The sequence below is a fragment of the Mauremys mutica genome, chromosome 22 (assembly GCF_020497125.1).
Source record: "Mauremys mutica isolate MM-2020 ecotype Southern chromosome 22, ASM2049712v1, whole genome shotgun sequence".
In the NCBI taxonomy this organism is placed as follows: Eukaryota; Metazoa; Chordata; order Testudines; family Geoemydidae; genus Mauremys; species Mauremys mutica.
The window spans coordinates 2515273-2535348 of record NC_059093.1 but is presented as its reverse complement, the minus strand read 5'-3'; the positions used below and the strand labels follow the sequence as shown (position 1 = coordinate 2535348).

Here is a 20076-nt window from a genome sequence, read left to right as displayed (position 1 = left end):
CCCAGCGGATAGCTGTCCGCATCACACAGCCAGAAATAGGAATTAACTGGCTCCTTTGCTATCACTGAGTCCAAGAACCGAATGACATTCTCTCTCTCCTGTGCCTAGTAATGCACAGAGAACTTCAGTCTCCAAAAAAACTATATTCAATTTTTTCAAATATCTTTGCCTAAAGTTAAGAATTTAAATAAGTAACTTGATTTTTCTGAGATGCTGAATACCTACAGATCCTATGGTCATCAATGGAAAATCATTGGGTCAATTATCTGATACCTAGATATGGATTTAGTGGTCTGATTTTCAAAAGTGCTGGGCACCCAACAGCTCCCATTGAAGTCAATAAGAGCTGTTGGGAGCACTTTTGAACGAATGGCCATTAGGTACCTGATTTTAGGCACCCAAGTTTTGCCTTTTGTTATAAACTGATGTGTGAGCACCCCCTATTGGCCAAGCAGCCATTGAACTAGTATATCCCTTTTTATAGAAAGGTGTTGATATAACCAAAGCTGCATGCATCCAGAAAATGATGTAGATAAAATTAGTTTAATTTCAGCATTGTTAGAAATACAAGGGGAAAGACCTGTGTTTGCCAAACTGATAAAACTGTCAACTAAGGAAATGTCATTATAATTCTAAGAGGGTGTTATAAATAATGGAGATTAAAATGTACAACTTATTTTTAAAAATATTTAATAGTCTTTTTATAGTTCCAGTTTTGAGAAACCCTTCTTATATATGTAATGTGTATATAGTTCTTTTGACAAATATTTTCTCCAAAGAAAATGACTATATTAAAAAAAGTAAATCACTGCCAGTAGCCCAAGGCTCATGAGAAACCATACAGCAACAAGGCATTCAGACACTACAATGTTGTGCACCAGAGAGAGATCAAACCTTAGTGCAGATCCCAGTGTTTGTGATCACACCTGAAATAACAAACCAGGGCTGATTAGAACCTCAGCCGTAACAAATCTTAAAATAAATTTTGTATTTAGAGTGAAAGCTCTAGGTGCTTGTGAGCTCTTTGGGGCAGGGACTGTTTTTGTTTGTACACTGCCTGGCACAGTGGGGTCCTGGGCCATGACTAAGGTCTTAGATGCTATAATACAGATAACAACAAATTCTAGTCCAGCGAAGCCCAGCACTGCTACATTGAATGATAACATCATCTCACTGCAATGTCATGCATCATCATAAGAATAGCCATAGTGGGTCAGACTAGTGACCCAAGTAGCCCAGTATCCTGTCTTCTGACAGGGGCTAGTGCCAGAGTCCTCAGAGGGAGTGAACAGAATATGGCAATGTATCGAGTGATCCATTCCCTGTTGTCCAGGCCCAACTGCTGGCAGTCAGAAGTTCAGAGACACCCAGACCATGGTGGTTGAAGACACACACACACACATCCATCCATCCTTTGCATCTAACGAACTCACTGAAACAACAGGTTGTCAAATTATATCAGACTATCATCATATTGCACCACAACACTGACACACCATGGCACCAAGCAGTTATACTGAAAAAACTGTGACAATAGATCATCATTTTGTGTCACCAGGCTGGGCAAAAATGTCATCTCCCAACAGCAACATGACCTCACGCAGGGGCCAAATGCCACAAAACCGGGACCCCACGCAGGTCAGCGTGAGGCCCAGTTAGGTGACGTCATCAGGTTGAGCCACTGCCTCGTCGTGGATGAGGTCATCACGTCAGCATACGCATCATTGACAGTTGGTTTTCTCATCACGCTATGCAGTGACATCATCACACTGAGCCACTGCCGCGTCGCCAATGAAGTCACACGTCACCAGGAGTATCACCGTTCTGTGATGACACTTCGGCTCGTCACCATGGTGCGCGGTGACCTCATCAGCCCCCCCCCCGCATGCGCTGTCCCCGCGCATGGGGAGCGAGGCACGGGCCCCTGGGCGCCCCCCGAGGGGCGGGGGGAGGGAAAGCCCGGAGTCGGGCTGGGCGGGATTTCCGGCACAGCCGGCACCTGATTGGTAGCCAGGGGTGAGGGAAGCGGAAACAGCGTAGCGCGCAGGCGCAGCGGCAGTCTGGGGCCGCGGGGGAGGGACGCGCCGCCCGCCAGAGAGAGAGATGGAGACGCGGGGGGAGCCGCAGCCGGCGTGAGTGAGAGAGACCCGGGTCCGGGTAGCGCCGCCTCAGGCAGCCTGGGGGTGGGGCGCGCCGCGCCGAGCAGCTCCCCGCGCGGGGCGGGGGCCGGGCCTGCTCGCGCCCCCTCCCCCTCCCCCCAGCCTGGCGGCGGCCGCCCTTTGCCGCAGGGCCCGGGGCAGGGCCCGGCCCGGCCCGGCCCCGTGTGCTGCTCGCTCGGGGCCCCAGGGGAGCCAGGCCTCTCGCCGGAGCCCGTCCCGCGGCGGGCACGTGCTGCCGAACTCCGCTGTGCTGTGAGCCTGCCCTGTTCTGGGCCAGAGCGTGTCTAGTCCGTGCGCCTGCTGGGCCGCCGGGCACTGAATCGTGTGGTGCCTGGGGTGGGGCGTTGGGGACGGGGGCTGCTCCTCCCTGCTTCCAGGGCCCCTCCCCTGGGAGCGCACACTTGAGAAACTAAGCGTAAGCGTTGTTACCGCTTTGTCTCTCGCCGCTGAAGGCCACTTGAATTTAAAACCTTTCCTCTAGACACAAGGGATTTATGCTGAGATAACTTCTGGATTTTTATTTATTTATCTCAGCCCACCAACCAACCATGAGTTCTGCTTGTGGCCAGTCTGACCAACAGCCTCTTCACCTCACAAGCACGTTAGATCTGTTCTGTGCCGGACTCTAGCATAGGAGTCCAGAATCTGTTCATGTCACGGGTGGAATGAGATTCTCAATCCTAATGGGTTTGGGTAGCAAAGGGGAGGAATATTGTAACAGACAAGTCCTAACTTACGGGGGCAATGCTTCTTTTATTCCTTTGGTGTGTCTTTAAAAACTATGTGACTCTTCTGGTGAAAGATGTTGAGTTGACAGCCAGGAGACTGGAGTCCTCTGCACCAGAACAGCCAGCTTCCTCCAAACTGCACCTGCTAATGTGTTTCAATGTAGCCTTGAAAGGAACCCTTTCAAATGATGACAGTAGCTGAGTGTCTCATTTGCTGTATCATCTTTAGGAAATAGACTGTCAGGCTATCTCGCTAAGGCCTCATTATTTGCTCTGCCCCCATTGCCGTCTGGTGGTGCACATGACTTTATAAAATTATTTCTAAGGGAATGGGAGTGGGGAGAGTTATTTGAGGCAAGAGGAGAAATGTAGAATTTGTATATACTGTCTCCTGATTTCCCTTAATGGTATATAAATGTCTGATTTAGTCTTGCTGATCCACTGAGTGTCAAATTTTGTATAACCTCAGATTTTTTTTGCATAATCTTTTTATTAGTCATTTTCCCTTTTTGAACCAAGATAAAACCAAACATCAGGGATGCGCTGTTAGCAAAATTATCATCATCTGACTCTACAAAGGTAAAATGGAAATGATGTACATCTGTAGCTTTGAATATGGAACTTCAGGCCTTCCCAGGTTATGATGCCATATGTCTTTAAAGAGGGACTTTCACACTGAGACATTGTCTGATGCAAACAGTTTTGCCACTTTTCTCCTGCTGTAACTATCAAATATTTTTTTAAAGAGATGCTTCTTTTCCTCACAACTTGACTGCTTCTGTCTAAAAACATTCCTACTTCATTGTGAGATCAAGTTCAAGAGGAGGAAGCTGACTGGAAATTGTTGTTCTTTGTAATCATGATGAGAGGTAGGAGTAAAGAGAAGACATTTCTGTTAAAGGATAGAGGAGAATTCTTAGATCTCATTCCACCTTGTTCCAGATTGACTTGTATTCCTGAAATGCTTCTTGTGGTATGCGTCAGAGCAGTCTCCTGGTCCAGACTACAGGGAGCTCTAACTTTTTACTTACACATCTGGAAGTGTAAAAATCCTTTGTCTAGTACAGGATCAATCCCATATGCTTGTGTATGGGAGACTATCATCGGTATTATGATCCACCTATTTTCATGTCTGTTTCCCATTACCTTGTATTTCTCAGCATTGCATAAAGTCACATTTGGGTCTCTGATGCTGTGTGTTCTAGGCACATTAATATTACTCTAGAAGAGGGACTGGCCATTGTTGGGTGGGTGGGAACTAATAATACACTCATGGAAAAGTACATGAACCTATCAGCACTGTAATGCTCTTTGCCACTGCAAGTGAAAGCCACTGGTCAGTTGATTAGGTGAGACTTTATTCCCCACATACACCTGCATACTTTGATACCACGAAACAGTTATCTGTGCCAACCAAAAGGGTTTCAACCAAAGTTCTTGCCAAAGATGTGTTGGTGGAGATATTGTGGGATTTGTAAGTGATAAGTGTATTTAGGGTTATTTAGGTTATTGAATCAAATCATGTGACTGGATTTTTAAAGGGCTGGTTAATGTCATGTCCATTAGTAATAGCTGTAGCTCTGATCTCATCTTCAAGACTCATTGCCCTTTTCCTGTACTGTGTTGTATTTAAAGATGAATTGGATGTTTATATGGATAATAAGAATATTGGCTGTAATAGCCTATGCTGCCCCCTAAAAGTGTTGGAATGAGTATAAAATCTCATGTTTCAGGTCTTAAGACAATCTCTAACTGTTAGGGGTTGAGATGAGACTTTCATGGAGTCAGATTATACTATATCTGTCTGCTATGGAGTTCCTGACCTTCCTCTGAAGCATTTGGTGCTGGCCACTGCCAAGGACAGGATATTGGACTAGATGGGCTGACCACAGGTCTGAACCAGTATGGAAATTCATATGTTCTGTGATCGGTGAAATGAGTTTTCTCCTTTCTCTGAAGCATGAGCTATTGGCAACTGCAGGCCACAAGGCCAGATGGAGCTATGGTCTGATCTGGTGTGGCAAACTTTTCTTGTGTGCAGTAGACCTTTTACTTCATTCACTCTAGGGCAACATTGACCCAGAAGGCTTCAGGAAACTTGAAACTGTTTTCACCCAAATGAGTAAGTGCTGTTGTGCATCAAACCCTTTGTCTCCATAACAATACTTTTATCTATGGTTGTCAGCCATTAACATTAGTACTTCCTGTTGTGAAGAGGGTATATGTTGTGTAAGCCTAGTTTTGGCAAATTCTCCTTCCAGCAGGGATAAATGTTTATGTAATGCTATGTGACTTATTCCTTAGCAAGAGACACTTTAGGTGAAAAAAGTTAGAATAAATATTGGTGTCAGTCGCCTCTTGTGTCAGAAGAGGCTTGCTTTGTGGGAGCGCTGTGTTCTCCCTCCTGCTGCTTGTCTTGGAGTTCTTTGGGTACCTGAGTAGTGGTGAGAGTAATGCACGGTGTGTACTTGGCACCTGAACTTTATAGGGCAGCTTGTAAATGTTGTGATTCAGTTATTCGTGGATAAAGCAGTTATGCAGATTGGATTGTTACATATAAAAGAAAATTCCAAAATTGTTTTCCTCTTTATGATAATACAGTTGAGCCCACTTCTATAGTCAACTTGGATCACTAGATCACTCTGTTTCTACTGGTATAGTATGAATGCCTTAGGTTTCACTGCATCGTAGTCAGCAAATTGCAGTTCTGGAAACAGTGAAACCTCTTCTTGACAAGAGAAAAATGACTTAATTCTAAGAATATTTCACAGTACATGTGTGTGTGCATGTATAGAGCACAAATTGAGAGAGAATGCAAGCTTACAGAGCAAGATAACATTAACTATCAATCACTAATGATATTTTGTCTGCAAAGACTTCAAAAGAAATTACTCTCCCCTCAGCTTGTATTATTCTATATATGTTCCTCAAAGGGAAGCACTAGTTTGTAGGGCTAAATCTGAAAATACTTTAGAACAAATATTTTTAAATGTAATTTTATGATTTATGATCTCTGGCACTTGTATATTGGTATTCCCTTGCCCTATTTGCATGTGCCAGAAGGGACCACCTGGTCTCTCTACATTTTGCATCTAACATAAAACTAGCTATACCAAAGTGAGGGTTCTCTCCCAGATTATATTCCTGTCTGTCTCCTGTGTGTTGGCTAATGGTATTCTCCACTAGACTACCACACTGGCTTCAGAATATTTTTTTTTGGTTTATTACACAGAACTGCAGCTAAAGATACTTCGGAGGTGCCAGCCTCGTGTGGAATTCTAATGTTTTCTGCTTAGACCCTCTTGGGCCAATGGAGCTAGTACACTGTCTTTTTTAAACCAGTTAATCCATCTGAAATGTGTATATGCAGTTGCAGTCTGGGTATTGTACAAGAAGTGGCAAATCCTCTGATAATTAGCATCTATACTGTGTTATAGTGAAAAATTAACATGGGTGAGGTAGGTGCTCCTGCAAAGATTGTACTAAAATGAGCTTGCTATTATTATTAAAAGGTTGTTTTCACCTGTCTGGATGTCACTGATCACAAGTTGGTAGAATGGTTTCAACAAGATCATGCTGCAGGGAGAATTTGGGGTTCCTGCATGGAATAAAACTTGCTTAAGTGAGTCTTCCAGGCATATTAGCTTTCAGCAGAACAGAAATTGTTATTAGTTACAAATGTCTGTAAATGCAGTTCTTTCAAGCTAAGCTACTGCTGGTCTTGACTCCTTATATGAGTGTGTGGCAACAGCTCTGGCCTCTTGAGAGTCAGAGCTTGATTTTGATCCTTGATATATAGCAGAACATTTATTAAATGTTCTTTCAACAGGAATAGAATGAGCCAGGGAGACTCAAACCCAGCAGCAGTTCCACATGCAGCTGAAGATATTCAAGGAGATGACAGGTGGATGTCACAGGTAAAACTGAAAACACAGCTGACAAATTAGATAGGATCCTCTTTACTAGCAGATTGTGAGGTAGTCAGGTGCATGATGAGCAAAATACAGGTGCTTACATTTCTAATTCTGTTAGCAGATGTTAGCAGCGTTATTGATGGGTTCCAGTAACCTGCCACAATAAAAGAGGCAAAAAGCAGTTTTGTGCCATGACCTGAAAACCACATTTTGAAATAGAGTTCCAGAAAGATATTGCAACTAGCTCATTAATTGGGAAGAATCGCCAACCAGTTTCTTAAAAACTGGAGAGCACTGAAATGTGTAATATATCCAGATAGTGACAAAGCTGAGAATAGCTGAACACAAGTGTCTGGACTCAGAGTCTCCTGTTCGTACCACTAGATTATTAAAGCTACTCCTAGACAGGGTGAAATAGTCTGATGAGACTTGTATTGTGACTAGCCAACAACCTGAATGACTATAGATTTAGAATTGCTGAACACAGTATCTGGAGCAAGCACCTCCTTTGTGTGTCGTGCATAGTGTAGCCTGAGGGGCTCGGAGTTGTAAAGGAGTAGCCATTTAAAATGTCAGAACTTGTCTATGCCAGGGAGAGAGCAGGCAGGGAGGAAGGTCCAGCAGTTAAGGAGTTAAACTAAAGATACGCACCTGAGGGGTAGATAGGATGAAAAGTCACAAAATTTGGCAGCAGAGGAACTGGTTGGGCAACTATCACTTTCTGTGCATGGGCTACAGATACCAATGGGGAACTCAGCTGGAGCTTATGTTGCTGCTTTCTTTTAAACAGCACAACAGATTTGTCTTGGACTGCAAGGACAAGGAGCCCGATGTGCTGTTTGTGGGTGATTCCATGGTGCAGTTGCTACAGCAGTATGAGGTATGGCTGGAGGGGATGAAGTTGTGGGGTTAGATGAGTGAGATGGTGCCTCCCTATTACTTCTAGTCCAGTAACTGGTGAACATATGCAATACTGACAGTGCCTCCCTGTCCTCCAGCCCTTTCTAATCTTACCTCCACTTCTGCAGCTGCTTTCCAAACCTTGATCCTGTCTATTTCCCTGTGCTTGCCCTAGGCTTCCCCAGTCCTATCCCATCAGCCACTTTGAGCCTTTACCCCACCCCTCCTTTCCCTGAGGTCACTTGCAGCTCACCATACACATCCCATTTCTCTCCTTCTATCTCGCTCTTGCCACTCTTTCTTACTCTGCAGTTGCTGTGTGAGCCCATTTGTAGATTTAAAATGAATTCTATTCTCTCTTCTCCCCACACCTTCTGTATTCTAGATTGTGCCCATCCAATGTGACTGTTTTTCACTTGGTTCTCAATAATGAACTTTCCTTATTTCGCAATGGTACAAATCTGAAACTTAGTGCATGTATCACCTTAGCCAGAGAATTTTAATTTAACCCTCTTGCATGCAGTGTCCTAGCATGCTTGGCCCTCTGCTGGCATAAAGACTGTGCTATTGACTACCCTAGTGCCCAGAGATTAGGAAAGGCAGCAACTAGGATATTTGGAAGAAAAAAAAAAGTATAAAATGTTTTGAAAGCTGTCCCTTCATCCACTATTTTATCAGTAATGGCTACCAAACCGCTTTGCTCTGAATGTGTTACTTTCCAATGTGACTCATTTGGTTCTAGACTTCTAACTTCTTAGGCAGTAAAAGGAGTTCCTTCAAGATTTCCTTTCCCTCCTCAAAAGTCCCATGTTTAGCTGACCTCTGGTTCTGGCCTTGATGAACTGGAGATGGCTCCCTTCCTGGACCATCGACATCCCTCCTGGATGGGCTGAAGGGAGATTGCTCTGTATTAGCTCCCTCTTATCTCTGTGCAAGGACTGAGTTCATTAACTGCTGTGATTCCCTCTTCTGGCCCAAAGAATGTATAATGCTTCCACTGGCAGCACCTCTTCTCCCGTGAAGAAGATCTTCACTCACTTTGAATGTATCATTACCTGCGCTACCTCTTTATGTAATGTGTTTTGTTTTTGATGCTGAAGAATAACACTTGATCTAAAATAGTGTATTGGTTTCTGGTTACAGATATGGCGAGAGCTTTTTTCACCTCTTCATGCACTGAATTTTGGGATCGGTGGGGACACAACAGCTCATGTTCTGTGGAGATTGAAGAATGGTGAATTGGAGAACATTAAACCCAAGGTATAAACACAAACAGAGCTGGCTTTTATGTTTTTTCAGTTTAGAAAAAAACTCTGAATATTGTCTAGTACAGAGCTGAGGGCACCAAAAGTCAGAAGAATAGTCATTCTCTAACCAATGAGCTCTTAGCTTCTTCTTTAGAATTCCTCTATAAAAGGTGTTTATTTACAAGGAATTTACCAAGTCCTGTGTCTCTGAAGGCCGAAGGAATCAAATAGGAAGAAACAGCTTCTTTTGCTCATAGCACCAAAAACACACTCTTCATCCTGCACCCCGACCCAAAAACCTCTCCCTAGGTTCTTTCAGGGTTAGACACTGCGTTTAGGTGTTCCTTCAGGTTGTCTAATTTGTACAGTTATATTAATTGAAGGATGCATTCGTACCTGTCCATCTCAGTGAAGTTGTAACTCAGGCCACAACAAGGTTTCACGCAACTCATAACACATTCTAAATGACGTACAGTGTACCGGGGTGTTGTGGTGCAGGGTGCTTCGCAAATGCCTACAATACATAATGGACAGCACAGGTTCAAGTTTGGTCACCATTGTCAAGCACATTCATGACCCCAACATAAGAGTTGAGGCTTAAAAGTAGAGAAATGTTGTTAAAAGGGTTTCATTTGAGAGCCAAGACTGTGGTTGGGGCTTTACAAACAAATAAGCCTCTTCACCTGTGACGCTTCTAGTCTGCTTCATACACATCTAGTATGTTGTAAGACAGGCAAGGTGCAAGGTACTCTAGGAGTCTGAATTGGCAACTAAACACAGTGCAGAAGAAATGTCAGATATCTATTCCTGTGCTGATCAGGGTAGCTTCCCTTAACACTGTGACTCTGGTTCTGTACTGGGTGAGAGGGAGGAGTCTTAAGAAATGATTCAAAAGTCAGCAAAGCTGGCAGTCTGGGCTTTTAATATTTCAGCCGAACTCTTAATTGTTCTGTCTAATTGGTTGCAGACAGCCTAGGCCATAGCTATGGCCCTTTCCACAAGAGCCAGTATGGCTGCCATAGCCTCTCCTGTTTGTGTACCTTGAGTGGAGTGCTCAACTTGCTGCACAGTTCCTGTTTCCTCTTCACAGGTCATTGTCGTCTGGGTTGGAACAAATAACCATGAAAATACAGCGGAGGAAGTAGCAGGTGGAATCGAGGCCATCGTGCGGCTGATAAATACCCGACAGCCACAGGCCAAAGTTATTGTATTGGTATGTGCATCAGAGGGTTGTGATAACATAGCACCATTGGAACAACCCATGTCATGTGGTGTTTGCACCCCGTCCCAATGGTATTGAGTGTTACCTGTGCAATTTGGGGGGGAGGGTCGTAACTTATTTACGATAATAAACACTGTAGGATGGTTTCTCCTGTTCAGGGGGCTTTGCCAACATTATCTAACTTTCTCAACCCCTTCAAAAGAGTATCTTCTCATTAGAGGCGTCTTTGTCCCAGACGGAGAAACAGAAGCAGTGAAATCACATGAGAGATGGAGACAGAGCTGGGACTAGAACTTGAGCAATACCAGTTCTGATCCTGTGCTCAAACAGCTTAGAATGTCTCTATTCTTCTGCTGTGGGAGTTGCATAACCAACAAGTAAAACTGCATTGAAAGAGGGCATAAGTAGCTAATAAGAATTGGTGAAAAGAGGAGAAGATTTGCCCATGGGTCAGCAGTGTCCTTCAGACTGTTTTCAGTCATGTTTCAAAGTGAGGCTGGATGGGGCTGAGGAGGATGTGCCTGGAGAGGAGTGCTTCCCACGGGATAGACCCTTTAAAGCTCAGAATGAGGGTCCAAGTCTAGAAAGCGAAAGTTACTATATTGTCTGAGTCACTTCAAAACTCTCTTCTTTGCCTGCTTCCTATATCAGAGCTTGCTACCTCGAGGCGAGAAGCCAAACCCTCTGCGGCAGAAGAATGCCAAGGTGAACCAGCTGCTAAAAGCCTCGCTCCCAAAACTCACCAGCGTCCAGCTTCTGGACGTCAGTGGGGGCTTCGTGCACTCGGATGGCGCCATCTCGTGCCATGACATGTTTGATTTTCTGCACCTGACAGGAGGAGGCTATGCAAAGATCTGCAAACCCCTCCATGAACTGATCATGCAGCTACTGGAGGAGACCCCTGAGGAGAAGCAAGCTGCTCTGGCCTGATCAGCTAATATCAGTGTTCGACATCATCCCAGCCCCATCAGATCAGTTCTATCACTGGCACTACAGAATCCTTCTTTCTTAAAGCACTTTCCATTGTAGAATGTTACTGGATGTTCGTATCTAGTGTTTTGAGGGGAGGGCTAACGTCGAACTGGTCTTGTACGTAGAAGGGCAGGGCTACCGGGTGTTACTGCAGGAAGAAATTAGCTAAAGAAGATTTTTACTTTTAAACCATTCCTCATTTAAAATGAGAACAAGACTGTCACCTCTGTGCCCCTCACATGCATTATTGCTCTATGGTGCCCCATCATCCCTATCAGCCTGACTCGAATAACCCACATGCAGCTCGCGGTTTAGCTTTTCCCTTCCCTAGGGATTATACTCTGCATTAGCTTGGGAACCAGAATCGCATTCCACTCACTAGAAACAAAACAGCTGCATTTTTTTCAAAAACCGTTCCCACCTTTAGAAGTTTTAGTTACTAAGGTTTTTTTTTCTTTTTTTTTTTTCTTTTTTTAAAAGAGACACTTGTTGCTTTCTGGCTCTTTGTTTTTGAAGCAGCATGAGACTAAATGTAACTGGAATTCAGAAATGTAAAAAACCAAAGTGTTAGTTGAGCTGAACTCATTTAACACTCCCAAAATGTTGTTTTGTTTTACAAAGTCTGTTAGCTGTGACAAACTTCATTCCATTGTTGCTTGGACTGTGGGCAGTCTCATTTGGGTGCTGTTGAATATCATGTCTCCTATAGAACCTGTTCTTGGTTTTGGTTTGTGTACAGTATTGGCAGCTTTTAACAGTTCTTTGGTTTAGGAGCTTAGTTTTCCAGCAAACGTCAAACACAAGCCTGTCAGAAACGTTGAACTGACATTTCATCCCACTACGAGGGCTGTGCTACAGGATTCTGTGCAGTGCTGTTCATGTTCATAGTTCCAATTTTTTTTAAAGTATGACTGTTACGCCTTTTTTAATCCATACTCAGCCCCTCTTTGCAAGGCCTGAACCAATCTAATGCTTTACGAGTTCTAAGGTGTATATTTCTTTATTGCTTCTGTTTTACTTGTACAAACATTTTATTCAAGCAAATAAGGCCTTTGATAGTAAAGAATTGAGTCAGTCTGTAGCTTTTTTCTCTCCTGGACACTACCCCTTTCCCCTCCAGCAAAGGGAGTTAGTGCGGAGAGTGGACTGTTCACAGGGACTCTCTATCTTGCTAGAGCTTTTTATACGAGAACTAATTATAATCTGTGTAATGACTATATAAAATTGTCATTCGTTTAAAGGTGAACAGGAAAAAAATTTCTTACCAATAAGAAATTTAGAGCCTTGCTACTTAAAAATAAAAATACTTTAACAAAGTTTATTCTTCCTTGACTTACCTACCACAATTGTAGTTCAGCAGTGGTGGTATCCCTCATAATGGTTCACACCACCACACACTAAAATACAACAGCCAGTGCAGGCCTCTGCAGTGGTTGAAGTGTTCATGAAGGCTGCAGCCTTCAACTGTCATGCTACTTTTTGGCAGGCGAATGAAAGAGGAACCAATTTTTGTTTTACATTTTTGTTAAACAGGAGATCTATCTAGATTGCTTTTTCCACCCCACTACAAAAAGAAGGACGTATGTAGTGTATATAGCCTGTTTGCCCTTTTATTCTAGTAAAAGGTTCTGTTTAAGGCAGGCTTTAATCTAGCATTAAGGAATACGTTTATGTCCCCATCATGCTTCTGCTGCTGCTGTAGAATTTGTCATAGCAGGATTTCTGCCTGGATTGCATGCATAGCGCGCGCGCGTGTGTGTGTCTCCAGTCTATGTGATCCACACAGAGATGTGGAGGAAAGCTGAAGAATCCTACTTCCCAGAAATAAAGGTTCAAGTGGGAGAGGAGTAGTCCTGGTCTTATCTCCCCAGGCCAGCGTGGGTTGGGGGAGTGCTCCATGGGCCCTGTCAACCTGTTTGTTCAGCAGCACCACTTCCTTCCCCTCCAACAGCTTGAAACGTTAACTGTGGAACCATCATTCAGCTCTGCTGAAAGAACGGAGGCCTCAGCACAGGAACTTAGGGGCGTGGAGGAGAGAGAGCAAGCAGATTTTAAAACGTTAGTAGGAGAAGGTTTGGCAGGGTGGTATGGGCCCACCTGTAGCAAGAGTGGGGGGATGAAACAGGACTTTGGTCTCTGCTAGTTTTTGAGGGTTGTAGGCTTTTGTTGAAAGGTACCATGTTTGTTTGACCCATGCACTAAATGTCTCTCCATGGTGTCGCCACACTGGTAAGACAGCTACTTGCTGGCAATCTAGTTTTTTGATAGAAAGCTCTAACTCTTTGTAACAGTGCAGTGTGTTTACAGATGAGGCCATCTTCAGCTGTGAGCCAGAGCCCCTTGGTTAGGTGCTGATTGCCGTGGTGTGGGTCTGGCCTGTTGAATACACATCTATTGGGCTGAGGTAGAGTAGCTCAGGTGGCTCTCCATGCTCAAGGTTGTCTTGCTGAGGTGCCATGTTGCTTATGCATGGGTCAGTGTTCGCCGCCCTTCATCTCCAGTCTGCATTGTGTCTTTCCCAGCTGCATTAACCACGTCTGTGTGTGGCCATGGCAGCGGCTGCTGTGGACAGGAAGGGCAGCTTCTATCTGGGACATTGAAGCTACTGTCCTGTTGCCACCATCTAGCAGTGAAATTTTTTTCTCATTGTACCAAAATTAGAGCCTGGTCCTGAGAAGTGCTGAGTATTTGCAGTTTCAACAGGAGGGTGCTTGCCACCTTGGGATCAGGCCCAGCACACCCCAGTGTGAGTGCCCCTGCGTAGCCTTTATGACTTCTTCCATTGTAACTGGCTGCTTGTGAAAGAACTGACCCTTTCTGAACTTTTAATTTTTTAAACTAATCTAGTTACCGTTTACAGTTGTGTGCTGAAGCCTGGAACCTTGTTTGTGCTGTGGTGTATGAGCATTGCCAATTTTATATTTATTGCAGTGAAGAAAATGCAAAGGAAAAGGTATGAAAGGAAGGAGAGAGTCCTTGTCTCTGAATTCATATGTGGGTGCAAGCAAGGGGACTCCAGGTGCAGGCTGGGGCACCTCAAAGGCTGGAAGCTTGCACAGTATGTAAAATCCAATTACAGCCCTGCTTCATGGGAACCTTCCTTGGGGAGCTGACTGAACCGTCCCCAGGAAAAGCTGTGATTCTGCTTTGGCAAAATTGCATTGACTGGTAGAACTCACTATATGTTTAGTGCATATTTCAATATAAATGTAAATGTTTCACCCCAATGAGTTCTGGTGTGCGTCTCTCTCTGGTTTCCCTGTGTGTGCGTCGGGTGGGGAGGTGTCCAATGGGTTCATCAGGATGTGTGGGGTGATGCACAGTGGCTAATGGTTGCAACCTGTCATCACCCAGGGGTGATGCAGTGGGAAGGGTGACATCTGATGGGGTGAAAATCTTTATCAGGTAAAAGTTGGCTGTATTCATCCTTGTGGTATTCAAAAGGACACTCATCTGAACCTTCACTTCTAATTTAGCCTCCTGTGTGGTAAGGTGAACTCTGATTCTCTGTTGTTCTCCTCTGACTTAACAAGGACCTATTTTTTTTAAAAACTGAATGTAGCTTTTGTACCCAAAACTCTGCTCTTTTGTTTTCAGATTGGGGGGCCTACACCGAACACTAATCAGTGTTCAATGATTATCAGGGGCGGGGTGGGGGTGTCAATGTCCCTGAGACAGAATGGGAAGTGAACTTTTGTACTGATGAAGCAGCAAAGAATCCTGTGGCACCTTATAGACTAACAGATGTTTTTGCAGCATGAGCTTTCGTGGGTGAATACCCACCACTTGCATCCGAAGAAGTGGGTATTCACCCACGAAAGCTCATGCTGCAAAAACATCTGTTAGTCTATAAGGTACCACAGGATTCTTTGCTGCTTCTACAGAACCAGACTAACACGGCTACCCCTCTGATACTTTTGTACTGATGTAGCTTTAAAATCAATCTAAAGGAGGCAGTGTTCTGAGTCTGAGCAAGAGACTGAGTGTCAGACTGGGGAGAGTGGTAAATACTGAAGAGGACAAGCTGCTGATACACAATGATCTGGATCACTTGGTAAACTGGGCACAAGCAAACAATATGCATTTTAATAGGCCAAATGTAAAGTTATACATGTGGGACCAGAAGAAGTACCCCATCCTTACACAGTGTGGGGACTCTCACCATGGGACACAGTTACTGAAAAGGACTTGGGGGTCATGGTGGATAATCAGCTGAACTTGAGCTCCCAGTGTGACCCTTGAGGATATAAAGGAAATACCTAGTGTGACAACGTGGGAATGTTCTTGATGTGCTGTTTGAATGCTGAGTGGGGAGTATTTAACCTGGGAAGGTTGCAGGGGAGTTTTGCTGGGACTGCCTGCATTGGGGAAGGGAGGATACGTGAGCATGTAACAGAACCCAGGAGGGGGGTTGGAGGCCAGGTAACACCTCTGCCCGGGAAAGTGGACAAAGGGACACAAAGGCTGGAGGAGGAGCCAGGGGAAGGCCAGAAAGGAGATGGCTGAAGGGAGTTTCAGTTTGGAGCTGGCTGGGAAATAGAGGGGTGCCCTGACCAACAGGGCTGTGGCCTCCCTGGGGCCCCCAGATGGACCTAACTAAAAGGGGGTTCTGTTGTCTGTACCTGTTTTGGACTGTGCTCCTGTCGTCTATAAATAAACCTGTGTTACTGGCTGGCTGAGAGTCATGGTGAATTGCAGGAAACCGGGGGTGCAGGGCCCCGACTCCCCCACACTCCATGACCGCTGGTGGCAGCGGTGGGATCTACTATACCCGGTGGACGGCGCTTCCTGCAGTAAGTGACTGGGGAGCAGTAAAACGAAGGGGGATTGACGGGGGCCAGGCGTGCTGAAGAGTCAGTGAGGGATGGTTTCAGGGGGTGATTAAACCCTGGGTGTAACCAGCAAGAAGGACTTTCACAGTAACAGGGTCCCCCGGGGGATTGCAGCGAGCAGTCCCGGGGGCGGAGGAGTCTGCCGCTCGACCCTAGTAGAGAGGTGGTGACCTCGAGAATGGCTGGCACACTAGGGGTCTCCCTGGAAACTTCGGGAAGCGGTGAGCACCCAGGCCTGTGAGTGGCCAGCAGGAAGATGTATGCCAAGCGCCTTAAGTGCCACCTGGTCGAGCTGTGCAAGTAGAGGCGGCTGCGCAGTGGGAGGCTCACCAAAGAACAGCTGATTGCCCTGCTGGAAGAGGGAGATTGCTCAAATGAACTGATCCCTGTCTCTGAGGGAAATAGCCTGGCAGATGCAGCGCAGGCACCTGTCTGTCCCAGCTGGGAGTGGTCAGCTGGCTGCTTAGGGCTTCCCAAGACCCCTCCTGCCTATGCCTAGAGGAAGAGCGGGGAGGAGCCCAGCAAATACAGAGGGCACTGTCCAGTTGTCACGGAGTGTGGGGGAGACAAGGCCCTGAACCCCCAGCTTCCTGCGATTCACCATGTCTCTCAGCCAGCCAGTAACACAGAAGGTTTATTTAGACGACAGGAGCACAGTCCAAAACAGGTCTTGCCAATATAGCCAACAGGACCCCCTTTTGTTAGATCCATCTGGGGGGCCCAGGGCAGCCACAGCCCTGTTGGTCGGGGTGCCCCTCTTTATTTCCCCGCCAGCTCCAAACTGAAACTCCCTTCAATCGTCTCCTTTCTGGCCTTCCCCTGGCTCCTCCCCCAGCCTTTGTGTCCTTTGTCCCGTTTCCCGGGCAGAGGTGTTACCTGGGCCTCCAACCCCCCTCCTGGGTTCTCATGTTACATGCTCGTGTATCCTCCCTTCCCCAATGCAGGCAGTCCCAGCAAAACTCCCCTGCAACCTTCCCAGCTCAATACTCCCCACTCAGCATTCAAACAGCACATCAAGAACATTCCCACTTCATCATACCTAGTAAAGGAGAGAGGTGGTTTTACCTCTGTATCCAGCACAGGTGTGACTGCTGCTGGAATACTGTGTCCAGTGCTGGTGCCCACAATTCAGGAAGGCTGTAGATAAACAGGAGATGGTTCAGAGAGGAACTGCACGAATGACTGAAGGAGCGGAAAACATACCTTATAGTGATAGACTCGAGAGAGCTCAATCTGTTTGGTTTAAGAGAAGGTTAAGGGGTGACTTGATTACAATCTAGAAGTACCTCCATGGGGAACAGAAATTTGATAATGGGCTCTTCAGTCTAGCAGAGAATGGTAGAACACAATCCAAAGGCGGAAGTTGAAGCTGAACAAATTGAGACTGGAGATAAGGTGCACATTTTTAACAATGAGACTAATTACCCATTGGTACAATTAACCAAGGGTCATGGAGAGTTACATGGATGGTTCTCCATCACTGGCAATCTTTTAATCAAGATTGGGTATTTTTCTAAAACATTCTCTAGTTCAAACAGGACTTAATTCAGAGAGTTCTATGGCCTGGGTTATGCAGGAGGTCAGACTAGGTCATGGCGTTTAAGGTCAGAAGGGACCACCGGCTCGTAACTCTGACCTGTATATCACAGGGCACCAACAACACTCCCACAACAAGCCCAGTAATCAGAGTTAAACCAAAGTATTACAGCCCTCAGGAACTAGACTGTTGTGTGCCACTGGCAGAGACCAGTGGTCCCTTCTGGCCTTTGAACCAAGAAGCTTTTCATAGATTATATTGCTAGTTCTGCTGTGAATCCTGTGTGACCTTGGGCAAATCACTCAGCCTCTCTGCTTTCCACTGCAATCACTTGTAAACTGTGGTAAGTCTCGCAACATCCTTGTGTATTATCATCAGTCAAGTGCTTTCAGATCTACAGATGAAAGGTTGTATAGAAATAACATTCTCAATAGCATTGGCACCTTGTCTGCCAGGCTTCTCACATTTGTCCAGCAGTGAGTAAACAGAGGTTAATAGCAGACACTGACACTCAGGGGCGGCTCTAGGATTTGCGCTGCCCCAAGCACGGTGGCACGCTGTGGGGGGCGCAGCGGTCACCAGTCCCGCGGCTCCGGTGGACCTCCCGCAGACGTGCCTGCGGAGGGTCCGCTGGTCCCGCGGCTCTGGTGGAGCATCCGCAGGCACGTCTGCGGGAGGTCCACCGGAGCCGCCTGCTGCCCTCCCGCGGCACGCCGCCCCAAGCACGCGCTTGGCACGCTGGGGTCTGGAGCCGGCCCTGCTGACACTTCAGTTTTGGTCTAGAAGTTGGCATCAGGCCTTGCATATAGGACTGCAGGTGCTCAATTGTGTGACTTGAGAGTAGAGCCCCACAGTACCATATATTGGTCACAAAGCCCTTTTAAAAAAAAGAAGAATGTTGACAAACTCCCTGTAGGCTTCCACATGTGGCAAGCTTCCCCCAACTCATCTGGCTCCGTGCAGTGCTGCATGTTGTGGGGAGCTCTAGCAGGAGGCTTGCTTTTAAATAGCAGGTGGCAATGCATCACATTTCTCTCCTAAGGGAAGCAAAATGACAGAACTTTGAGTTCCTGCTGTGTGATCCCAGGGCCCAGTAGCATAGAGAGCATTTCTTGTCTCCTGCCCTTATCCCGTAGCTGTCTCTCCTGAGCAAATGTTGACTCTTCTCCCACCCTCCAAATTTGCTATCCTTTGCGGTGGGGGGTGTCAAGGTGCCCTTTTAACGTAAACAGGGAATGTGACTGGGAATAGCGTGACATCATCGGTATAAAGGGAGGTGGTATTGCTTCTGAGGCATTTCCTAATAATTCCATGTCGGAGATTGCTGCCAAGCAGTGGTGGATAAATCGATGATTTGTAGTTTGTTTCTGGTGCTTTGCTGACTAAGGAAACTCTGTAAATATAAATTAATGGAGGTTGTAGGGGTCTCCACACAGAGACCCTGAAAGACAAAGTTGAAACGGGGCAAGGCGCTTCCTATGCAGTCACTTGCTTGGGTACCCGCTCCGCTCCAGTGTGTCACTGCACTGCTGTCTGGGCAGGAGAAAGGAGTGAAGGAAGGGCTTTGAAAGAGGCCAGTAGTGCCCTCTAGTGTTACTCTGCTTTGTCACTTTCCTCTCTGTAAACCTGGCCGTTTGCTCCCACGTCACCAGCCCTGGTGCAGGAGTGACTGGGCGTGAGGATGGTGCGGGAGGAGGGGTTGTCATCAGTGTTCCAGTTCATGTGAGAGCTGGACGGTAAACACACAATGTCATTCAGGAACACGGGGTAGATTTATTGCTTCTCTTCGGAAGTTGTCCCCACTAACCACCAGTGTCTAACTCTGACTCTCACAGCACCAGTTAGTCTAGTTACTGCTTGGTCTGGCTGGGAACAGAGCTGCTGCCGCCCTTGGTACGAGCGGTTACCTTTGGCACTGCACCGTATGTTATGGGCGAGACCAGAGGGGGAAGCCCGTATCTTCCACAGGGAATGGAGCCTGTCTGAATGCCAGAAATAAGCCAGGCGTAGCATCAGAGAAGTGTAGCACTAGAAGGAACCTCAGCAGCTAGCATGTTTGATTTGAGTTTCAGGAGATTTAATCAAACAGAACCCCCCCCCCCCAATGCTATAAAATCTCCATGGCCCACTTGTGCCACAAAGCCAGAGCCGGCGTTAGGGGGTAGCAAGCAGGGCAATTGCCTGGAACCCCACGTCACAGGGCCCTGTGAAGCTAAGTTGCTCAGGCTTTGGCTTCAGCCCCAAGTGGTGGGGCTTGGGCCCCCCGTCTTTGGCCCTGCATGGGGGGGCTTTGGCTTTCTGCCCTGGGCCCCAGTGAGTCTAATGCCAGCCCTGCTTGGTGGACCCCCTTGTGACGTTATTGATATAAACTGGGACCATATAGAACATGGTTTGCAACCAAGGTCCTGTAGTGGCACCAAATCTTAGGTAAAGGGGGTCATCTAAGGTGTCTAAGAGCAGGTTATGGGTTGCTGGTTAGGATTATGCTGTCTGTATGTCTGTGTATCATTTTGTAGTTGAAGTTATGAGTATTGGCTCTATACTGTCTGTATTTTGTATTGTGCT

At 46.2% G+C, this 20076-nt stretch overlaps 1 protein-coding gene across 6 annotated transcripts; it reads left to right on the top strand.

Annotated features, from left to right (window-relative positions):
* The first annotated feature begins 1708 nt into the window (after positions 1 to 1708).
* On the top strand, positions 1709 to 14372 carry PAFAH1B2 (platelet activating factor acetylhydrolase 1b catalytic subunit 2). Of its 6 annotated transcripts, none has more exons than XM_044997176.1 (7): positions 2054 to 2132; positions 4955 to 5009; positions 6717 to 6804; positions 7592 to 7681; positions 8845 to 8961; positions 10039 to 10161; positions 10822 to 14372. In XM_044997176.1, exons 3-7 carry the CDS (start codon positions 6724 to 6726, stop codon positions 11098 to 11100), a joined length of 690 nt encoding a protein of 229 aa, XP_044853111.1. In that variant the 5' UTR covers positions 2054 to 2132; positions 4955 to 5009; positions 6717 to 6723; the 3' UTR covers positions 11101 to 14372. The 6 variants fall into 6 exon arrangements, with proteins under 6 accessions (XP_044853114.1, XP_044853110.1, XP_044853111.1 ...); XM_044997178.1 differs by lacking the exon at positions 2054 to 2132 and adding an exon at positions 3389 to 3466; XM_044997179.1 differs by lacking the exons at positions 2054 to 2132; positions 4955 to 5009 and adding an exon at positions 1709 to 1853.
* The last annotated feature ends 5704 nt before the right edge of the window (positions 14373 to 20076 follow it).